The 10,507-nt window shown below is 55.4% G+C and overlaps 1 protein-coding gene across 1 annotated transcript in view; it reads right to left on the reverse strand.

The window, feature by feature from the left end:
- RXRA (retinoid X receptor alpha) overlaps positions 1-8,179 on the reverse strand; it is a 123,280-nt gene extending 115,101 nt beyond the window's left edge. The window contains exon 1 of the mRNA XM_064468935.1: positions 7,845-8,179. Coding sequence (XP_064325005.1) covers positions 7,845-7,872 — 28 coding nt within the window. The 5' untranslated portion in view covers positions 7,873-8,179. The remainder of the gene's footprint in view (positions 1-7,844) is intronic.
- Between the last annotated feature and the right edge of the window lie 2,328 nt (positions 8,180-10,507).

Consider the following 10,507-nt stretch of genomic DNA (forward strand, 5'->3'; position numbering starts at 1 on the left):
TCTCCCCACCACGGCATGGGCGAGCATCGCCGGCACGACCTGCCGCTGATACGCCGTTATCTGCTGCCACCGGGCCCTGCTCGGCGGTGTTAGAGGCCACAGCTCCTCCACGCAGGGCAGAGCCCACAGCCTCCCAGGCCCGATAAAGTCACTCATCTTGCAAAAATGGGGCAGAAAAAAAAGGAGGTGGGGGCAGAAGGGGAGTCGAGCATGGTGTGGCAAGATGACCGGTGGGGAAAGAGGGGTCTCTCTTTTTTCCCCCTTTTGCAAGAGCCCCCACCTGCACATGGGTCCTCAGGGAGAGGCTGCTGCTCCCCTCGGTGCAGGGCAGGGAAGCCGCAGTGCTGGCGAGTCACTCTCGCCCATCCCTCGCCCCCGCCGGGGCAGCCAAAAGAGCTTCCCCAGCATCACGCGATGCCCCCGGGTCTGCTCCTGCCTCTCTGTGACCCTGCTCCTCTCTACGGCCCTTCACGCCTCTGCCATCGCTCACCATCTCACCTACTCAGAGCCTCCTGCATCGCGTCCCGTGCCAACCCGGCACGGCCTAACCCCGGCTCCCCTCTTCGTCACCTCCCCATCTCCGGACGGGTTTTGGCTGGAAGCACACCCCCTCTCCCGCGTTTCTCCTTCCGCTCTTGCTTCACCGCCGCCGTTGCCTCATTTCGACTCCGTAATGGGCACGTAGGAGACGCGCTGCCCACAACAACGTTGTCTCGCAGCAGCCCACAGAGTTCACAGAAAAAAAAAAAGACACCCCCCCCAAAAAAAAAACAAACCCCAAAACTTCCCAGCACTTACTCGTCAGCCAAAAATGGGAAAAACAATAATCAAATGTTTCTGCCTTCATCCACAGCCAGCTGAAACTAAACGGGGTGTCCCTCCCTAATCCGCTCCTGGCAGCCGCAGCACAAAGGATTTGCTCCATGAGCTGAGGGGGCTGTAAACCTCGGGGGGCTCCAGGGCTGCCCTCAGCTCCCTCTCCCCTTATTTGTTCTCTTTTTTTTTTTTAAAAAAAAGCCTGTAAAAGCTGAAGAAAGCCAAAACTCCACAAAAGAGGAGACCATGAAAGGTAACAACCAGATGGGAATCCCATTACCATTTTATTGGTCGCAAATACCGTTATTGCACCTTTTATCTCTTCGCTCCGCGGTGATCTCGCATCCGATGCAATCCGGGGAAAGGGTTATGGCTCACACAAGACCCAAACGCAAAAACACCACCAACCTCCACTCAGGGCCCAACAAAGCCAAGAGATTTAACCCCCCCCAGAAAAAAAAAAAATCCCCCAGGGTTTGAAAGAAGGAGCAATGCTCACGGTGAGAAGCATCTTCCACTAGAGCAGACAGGGGATGCGAGCCCTGCTCCTGATGCTTAATAAAACAAATAATTAGGATGTTTCTTCCTTGTCCTCTGCTTTGGGAGCACCTGGCTTACACACCAACCCCATCTGCAAGCTCTCCTTTGCTCCCAGGCCAAAAAGCAGCTTGGGGGGTTTATTTTGGCTACCAGGAGCTGGGACCCCCAAAAGCCCACAGGAGCCCTGCGGAGCTCAGATCCCAGACAGATCTGCTCTGCGGGGCTGGAAGCCGCCGTCCCAGCCGAGGTTTCACAACCACCCCACACCCTCGCTCCAGGCCCCGTTCCCAGCTTCGCCAGTGCTCAGACGCACCCGTGTGCCTCGATTTCCCACCCTGTATCTGTCTCATCTGGGCAGACTGTGAGTTTTCAAAGGCGAGATCCGTCCCCTCCTGATGCACAGGGGCAGGAGCTGGCACAAACAGGGCTGCAATCGGAATTACAGCCCCAAGGTGCAACCTTGAAACTTTCATTGTAGATCTCAATAAAAGAAAAAAAAAAAACCCAAGCCAACAACCATTTTATGCTTGCGAGTGGTCTGTTTGAACAGGATTATTTTTTAACTCCATGTTAAACAAAATTTCAAAGGAGGGAAGCTGCATTTTGCCTTAATTTAAACCCTTTCTTCCCTTTCTTGCAAGGGAATTGTTCCCTGTTTATCTCAGAAAACACCCTCCATTTTGAAATGCTCTGTCTTCTCTAAATAAAAACTCAGGTTGTTTCCCTGACTTTGCTTTGCTTTGCTTTTTCTAAGCAAAACGTTGTCAGAAAAGGCAAGTTCTCACCGCCAGTTTCCATCTCAACAATAGAGCATTTTCCCAGGCTAAATTGCTTCTGTCTGAAAATCTTCTAGCAGTTAGAGCTGGCTGGCATGTGTGGGGATCCTTCTGTAGGGGTTTTTTTAAGTCCTTATTTGCAATATTATTTCGTCTGCTTTGCGCTGCCTTGATGTATGAGCCGCCTTTGGAGAGACACAACCGCTCCTCCCTCCTCCTCTGTCCTCCCTCCAGGCACACGCTTTCCTTTGAGGAGGAGGAGAGGGGAGAAATAAAATAAAAGACAAGCAAAGAGGAAAATGTCAGAAAGCTGCTTTTTGTGTGCGTGTCAAACGTTCAAAGTTATTCCAGAGTCTAGTCTTTAAATGTAATAAAATACAGCAACTCCTGACAAAATCAATTAAAATAAAACCACCCAGGCTGCCTCCCCTGTTGCTTTGGAGCTATTCTGACTTTGAGAGCCCACCTGGGCCTTTTAGGAAGCAATTATGGAACCGCGGGGTCGGATCCTGCACCGGCGGCGCGCTCGCTCTGCCGAGCATCCCTTCGCACCACGGCTCGGAGGAGAGACCCAGCGCCTTTGCCCGCGAAGGGAGGCGATGGCGGGGAGACGCGCTGGGGATGGGAGCCAGAGAACAGGATTGGAGCCCACTTGGGTTACTGAGCTCCCAGGGAAGGTCCCTGCAATACCCGGCACGCCGCCGGCAGTGATTTGGGGTGTCCCCGGCTTTGGTTACCACCAGCAGCCCAGCTCGGCGGAGAGGAGCCCGGCTGGCAAGCAGGGACCCCCTTGGCATCCCTGCTCCATCACCACCACCTTCGGTTAAGCCCCTTGCCAAGGGCCACCGCCTCTCGCGGTCTCACTGCCTCCCGCAGCAGGGCTGTGGGATATTTATAGCAAGAATGATGCGGTGATTTCAGGCAGCTGAGAGCCTCGGGGGAATACCCTGCTCACACAGTCGCCGGCCCCCAAAAGGCACCGGGATGCTCATAGGAGCGAGCACCCTGTGCAAGAGGCAGGACCAAAGAACATGCCAAAGCCCAAGCCCCTGCCTCGCGGCACCCACAGTTCCGCTGTTTGTTTCTCCTTAACCGTCCCGAGAGAGAAAAAAACAAATTTAAAAAATAAGAAAAAAATTCTGCCAGGTGCCAAGGCTCTGGCATATGGGCATCCACCCCTGCTCCCAGAAAACAATACTCCAACAAAAAGGTTTTTAACCCATTTCGTAAGAAATATTTATTTCCACCTCCAAGACGTGGGTGGGACGAAGCCAGGGTGTATTTTCCAGTGAAATGTTTTGATTCCCCCCTTGATTATTTTTTTTTTTAACAGGAGCAAAATGCCAATAATAATATTTGCAATGAATAACTAAAATTCTGTGGCTTTCTCCCCCGCTCTCTTTTAAATAAATAAAATGCCCTAAACACGAGAAACACAAACACTCTCTCCAACACAGCAGGACGACGTGGAGTAAACTCAGGGATCCTCAGAGGATTTATTTAACTGTCACAGCCCAGATTCCGAAATAGGAAAGAATTCCTTCCCAGCTTGTTTTGCATATGTCAATCGGGAGAGGTCGAGCCCTACACTATGCTTCAGCAAGAGAGACCTGGACATGGTCTCTCACTTTATCTCTTGCTCCTGGGCCCCTCTCCGGTGCTGCACCGGCAGCCCCACGGAGCCGGCCAGCATCTTCCAGATGTGGGGCGGAGGATTTCTCCTCCCTCACAAGGATGCTCAGACAAGCTGTGATACTTTCTGCATCTTTCATAATTCCTCCTCCCTACAGATTTTCCCACCAGCTGTAAATTTTTGAAGCTAAAAGAAGCAGAACTGAGGATGGCGCTGAGGTCTCAACCCAGGCGTGGGCACCCACCAACCTGCCTTGGGTGTTGCACAGCATCCAGGCTCGTCCTGGCCACGCGCCCGATGGCAAGGCCAGGGTATGCGGGATGAAGATGCATCACACTCCCACGCTCTCGTCCACCCGAAGCAGCCCCCACGCTCCGCGTTGCTCCTCCCGGCCAGGCACAGGGGGTTGTTTTGCTGTTTTCCTCGGAGGCGTTCCCGCTCCGGCCACGGCAGGGCCGTGCACGGCCGGTTCTCACCCCACATCCTGAGCAGCTGCAGCCGTCCCTGGCACGGCTGTGCGGGTGGGAAGATGGACTCGCAGAGGTTGCAACCCAGCGAAGTGACCTCCGGGAGGGAAGCACCAGCCTCGGACACCCATTAACTGTTTCTTCCCTCCACAAGGCTGAGCCTCGAGGGAAGGCTCCCCAGCTCACCTTTTGCTCCCCAGAAGCTACCGCTTTCTTAGGCGAGTAGGCAAAGAAGAAAATGAAGCAACGAAAGGACTGCAATGGTCAGAGCCTTGGGAACAAGCCGCTGCCCGAAGAACAAAGTTCCTCGGTTTGCAGGTCAGGCCCTAGCCTGGTCCCATGCAAAGCCTGATCTCAGTGCGTGCACCCCACCAGGCTGGAGACACGGAACCCCCCCGCCTCGCAAGCGCTTGCGTGACAGCTTTTTCTTGATTTTCCTCCTCCTGGAGACTCGGCCCAGCACAGCCCACCCCAAAGGAACAAAACCAAGACATCGCCGATCATTCGAAACCTAGTAAAGGGAGGCCTGTAGCCCCAGACAGCTTCTAAGGGCGCATCTGCCGGACCCGGAGGTGTTCATGAGCCTCAGCCAGGGCTGTGGCGGTCCCCACGCCACGCAGGAAGGCTGCACGGGGCGGGGGCAGGCAGCCCTGCTGCCCACAGACCCTGCGATCAGGCTGCGGGTTGTCCGGGGAGCAGGACAGCAGACAAGAGCTGCAGGGCGACAGCATCCAGCCCGGGAGATGCCCAGGGACGCGCTGTCCTCGCGGGGAGCCTCTGCCTGGCATCTGCCAGCGGCTCCGGAGAGGAGCAGGAAAATGAGATACTACTATTAAAAGTGCCCAGCGCTGGCCACGCTTCCACCCATGACATCAGCGGGGTTATCTGAGTCTAACCATGGGCAGGACTTGGCCAGGAACCTCCACTGGGTTACCCTTTTTAGGCCAAACTGAGTTGAGATTTTGATGGGGCCACGCAGTAACGGAGCCCGATTTTGGCTCCCAGTTGCTCCGGTTCTCCAGCTCAGGCCCACACTGGTACACAGGGAAACAAACTCCCCGAAGCTTGGCTGTTTTTTCTCCCCTTGGCTTGCGAATGCCAGCTCCCAACCATGACGTGGGATGGGGCTGGTGAAACACCCTGGCCCTCTGCAAAGTCAGGACCCAGCAGGTTTTGGACCATCTCACCTCCAGAAAGCACCGAGGCCCCGTGGCCCCCCAGCTCCGCTCTGGTTTCACTGGGAAGGTCTCTGCTCGCACTCCTCGAGGCTCCCCTTGCTCCTACAAACTGCTCCCGCGCTTTCAGGCTCAACCTGCCTCCTGTGCTCGGAGCAGGACCAAGATCTCCCCCTCCAAAACCTGCAGAACCCACCGCTCTTACACCCAAAGCTGATTTTTCCAGTAATCGGTGACCAAAGGCCAGTGGATAAACTTTAGGAGTCGCTTCTGCAGTGGACAGAAACCCAGACCACGCACCCAAAACAGCTCCCGCAGGCAGCTGAATTTTCTCCTAAGCCAGATAGCGAAGTTACAACCCCCACCCAGCGCCGCCGTCCTGGGGTGGCTGCCTCGTTTTCCCTCTGGATGCTCCCAGTGCGCAGACCAGGACCAGCATGTTGCAAAGACCCACCCTCTCCCCACCATACGCACACGTGCATTTATAAACAAGCAGATAAACGAGTTGGTTTTCATTTACACCAGCAGGAAAACCCTTACCCGAGCCGGCAGCACGGTGACACAAGCTCCCCCCCGCCTCCCCTGTCAAAGCCAACATGACTAATAACACAACGTATTGTTTAGCACCTACAGCGTAACAGGAGAGCTCAGATCTGAAAGAAAATGCAAGTGTGTGTATATATATATATAGGGGCCGGATCCTGCTCGCATCAAGGGGGGTTTGGACCATCTTCCTGAAGAGCATCAAAGGAAATGTAAATACTTCGAGCAGCCACCTCTAAGACGAAACCGCTTTTGTGTGGCGAGAGAGGCGCTTTCTGCTTCGGCGGGTGCGTTTGCGACGATCCCCGACACCTGCGTTTCGTCCACCCAAAAGGTGCGGGGTTGACTTTGAAAGCAGGACCCGCTCCCGGGGCAAAGCTGCGGGCGAGATGCTTTTACCCCAACCAGCAACTAACTCTGGGCAAGTCAACCCAGCAGCACTTCCCACCTCGCAGGCGAATCAACGAGGAGCACTAAAACCAGGATTTTGGGGGACAGGAGATGCCAGCTGAAGATCTGCCAGCCCGTGGGGCCAGGCTCTCCCTGCCAAAGGCCCCAGACCACAGCCCTCCTGGAAACCCTCCCGGGGGGCAGGGCAAGCCGGGGAGCTTGTGACGGTGTTTATGTTTATTCCGCTCTTAGAAAGGAACAACTAAAATTGCAATTCTTAAAAACAAAACCAAAAAAATTATGAAAAAAAACAAAGAAAGCAACAAAACACACCACCACAGCCTAGCAGAGCCTGAGCACAGATTTAAAGCCCAGGGAAGCCAGAGTGGATGTTCTTGCTGGCCACGGGCTTGCTCGGCCGGAGGCCGGGAGCCCCCACGCCGCGGTGCTGAGCGGTGGCAGAGACGGCAGGATTCGTCCCTCTTCCCCCTCGCCCGGACTTGGCGCCGGGCTACTTCACTAAAACTTTTCTTCCCCCCCACCCTGAACACTGAGCTCTGCAATATCACTTCTCCTGGAACCGAGACGCGAGGAGGCATTCGCTCCTACAAGCCAGGACTTGACTCAGTCACCGAGACGATGGCAAACTCCAGCTGGAAATAGGTTTTAAAATGTAACTAAGAAGTGGGGGAGGAAAACAAAAAACCACAAAAAGGAAAAATAAAAAACAAAAAAACCAGGCTGGAGGGTCCCAAGGGTGCCAGCTTCTGGGGGCCGCCAGCGAGGGACGATGCGAGCGGAGGGGCCGGTGTGGGCGCAGCACGGGGGTCCCCATGGGTGCTCAGCCTCCCCCTGCCCGGCTGCGTGCCCCAGGTGCCGGCGGGGAGAGGGAAAAGGGAGAAAAGAAAATAAATATATTCTAAAAAATAAAAAGGAGAAACTGAGAGAGAAAAGCGAGAGGGGGAAGCGAAGGCTGCGAGCTGCCAAGCCCTCCTGCAGAACCGGCCCCGGGCGGGGAGGGGGCTCTCCCGGCCGGGCCCGGGCGTTCGCTGCCCCGTTTGAAAATACCGCTTGCGCCCCGGTGCTGCGCCCCCCCTCCCCCGAACTCGGCTCAGCTGGGCTCGGCTTGGTTAGGCTGAGCTCCCGGCCCGGGGCCCGCCGCCCCCTGCCTGCGCCTCGCAAAAAAAAATAATAAAATAAAAAAAAAACCCCAACAACCTAAAAATAAGAAGCAGACTAAGGAGGAGGGAGCGGGGCCGCGGGGCAGCCGGCCCCGCACTTTCCCCGGCGCTGACACCGACCCCCCCCCCCCGGGGGCTCCCGGGCCCCCCCCCCGGGGAACGGGGCGCAGCGCATCCCCCGCCACCGCCCCCCGGAGCGGGCAGCGAGGGAGGGGGCACGCCGGGCGCTAATTCGCTTGTATTTACCCCCCAAGCAGCGACCCCCCCCCGACCCCCCCGGCCCCGCCGTAAGGACGGGGAATCTTTTTCGGAACAAAACTCACCCAGCGGCAGGAAGTGTTTGGTGTCCATGGCTGGTGCTTAACTCATGCCAAGGGGCTTGCGTGGAGATCGGCGGCGAAAAACACACACACGCAGGGCGCGCAGGGGGGAGGAGAGGGAAATCAAAGCGCGGGGGAGGGAGGGGGAGGAGGGGGGGGAAGAAAAAGCCCGAAGGGGCGGAGGAGGAGGAGGAGGCGGGGAAGGCGGCGGCCCCGCACCGGCGGCCCCGCAGACGAGGCCGCGGAGTTGTTGCAAACTCCCCCAACAACGTAACTCCGCCGCTCGGCTCCGCCGGGCGCGATCGGCTCCGCGCCGGGGCCCGCGCAAGGGGGGAGCGAGCGCCGCGACCGCCCCGCAGCGCCCGGCCCGCAGCGCCGCCCCGCGCCCGGCCCCCGCCCCGCCCGCCGCCGCCGCCGCGGCTGGGGCGGGCGGGGGCAGCCGGAAGGGGGACCCGAGAGAGAGAAATCTGAAAAAAAAAAAAAAAAAAAGAATCTAGAGAAGAATCTAAACCAACAAATCTTTTCAAAATCTTTTTTAAAAATATCTTTGAAAACTTTAAAAAACCTTAAGAAAACTTTAAAATCTAAAAAAATCAAAAAAATCTAAAAAATTTAAACAAAAATCTAAAAAATCTAAACAAAAATATTTTTTACAATCTAAACAAAAAATCTTTACAATCTAAACCAAAAATTATTTTTAAAATCTAAACCAAAAAAATCTTTTAAAAACTTTTTAAAATTGTAAAAAAAACCTTAAAGAAAATATTTTTAAATCTTTTTTAAAATCTTTTAAAAATCTTTTAAAAATTAAAAATCTTAAAAATTTTTTAAAAACTTGAAAAATCCAAGAAAAATCTAAGACTATCTAAACCAAAAAAAATTTAAAATAATCTAAAAAAATCAAAAAATCTAAAAAATCAAAAAATCTTTTAAAAATCTAAAAAAGTCTAAAAGACAAAAAAAGGGGCACGGAGCACTGCAGTGGCTCTTCGGGCGATGCCGGGCGATCTCAGCTGACAGCCAGACCCCCCCCGTGTCAGACGGCAGCCGCCGTTCAAAGCGCAATTTATTTCGTTTCCCATAAATGAGGCTCGACAAACGACCCTCTGTGCCCGTGCGGTTCCATCTGCAAACCCTCCCCTCCTCCGCGCTGCGGGCACCACCCCGCCGCCACCGCCGGCTGCTGCCCGGAGCGGCCGGGGCGCTGGCCCCCACCCTCCCCGCGTGCCTCCGGGTTTAATAAATGATACCCAGCCTCGTAACGACGTGTATTAGTGACGTGATGGACCAAAGCGACTCTGCTCCGCATGAAGCGCGTGAAACATCATATGGACCCTCTCTCCTGCCGGCCCTGACGCGCGCCGCAGCCAGGCTCAGCCCACGCCCGCGGGGAGCGACGGGCGCGCAGGAAGCCTGCCATGGCACCAGGGGCAAGCGCCGGGGGGTTTCTGCTGGCACAGGTAACCCCCAACGCAGAGCCCAGCCCTCCTGCAGCACGTGGGGCTGGGGGAGCTGGGGGGCAGCGGGGGGAGCCTGGGCACCCGTCGCCATCCTGGTTCCGAGCACGCACACGCGGGCGCGCTGCCGCCGCCACCCATCACCTCGCCGTGTGGCGGATCCGGCCACGGAGCGCTCCCGAGCCCTCTTCTCCGCCGTGATTTAGTCTTTAATTGGCAAAACGTCTCATGTCATAAATATTTGCAACCTAGCACCTCCTATAAAAACGAAGCCTCTTATTCTTCATTGCCCTATCCCTGTCTATCACCAGCGTGCGCGTATCGGTCCGTCTCGTACCTATGGCTGTAGTACCAAAAGCCACACAGGAGAGGCCCTGGAAAGGCCGTAACACCTCATTTCTCTTACACCTCTTGCCTGCTCTGCCAGGGGACAGACCCCGCCGCTCCTCCTGGGCAGACCCACACGCGGGCGGTTAGGTGAGGGGTACGCAGCTGGCGGCCCCGCGGGATGCCGGCGCGGACCAGCTCGGGACCCCCGCCTCTTCCCCGGCGCAGCCAGACATGCGTGGCAATCCACTGCCTTTAATTATAACAAGAAGAAAACAACCAAGAGGACCCATCTTGCGTCAGGTAAGCGGCTGCAAACTGACACTCACGCGGAGCCGGGGAAGTTAGAGCAAAATAAAACATCTTGGATCCTTTTTATCCTCTGCTCCTGTAATTTCAGCATGTCCAAACAGATTTTGGTGTGTGTTTATAACTGGTAACTTCATTTGCTCCCGGGCTGGGACCTTAAATGCCAAGTTTCATCTCCAAGTCAGTTTTTATGGCTGAGTTACATTAACTCCTGGGAGAAAAGGGGGAAAAGGAAATACGTAAGGGTCTAAAAGAAAGTCGGGGGTTGTTCGAAAAAGCAGGTCCAAAGCCTCTATGAGTGGGTCAGCAGAGCAAAAATCATAGGTCTCGTGGATACCTGCGTGCAAACCCCGACAGCAAAAAGGTAGAAATCAGTTTCCTGGTGCACAAACTAAAGCTCCTCGTCGTGCCCGATAAGGGAGAGCACATCAGGGGGCGATGGGGCTCTCGCCTGCCTGTGCCACGCAAACGCCATCTGAGCCATCGGTGCCGTAAGAGCCGGCGAGGAGCGTGGGCCTTCACGGCTTTGCGCAGGTCCGTGGTGATCGGCCGGCCCGGCAGCCGGTGCCCGTG

The sequence above is a fragment of the Phalacrocorax carbo genome, chromosome 18 (assembly GCF_963921805.1).
Source record: "Phalacrocorax carbo chromosome 18, bPhaCar2.1, whole genome shotgun sequence".
In the NCBI taxonomy this organism is placed as follows: domain Eukaryota; kingdom Metazoa; phylum Chordata; class Aves; order Suliformes; family Phalacrocoracidae; genus Phalacrocorax; species Phalacrocorax carbo.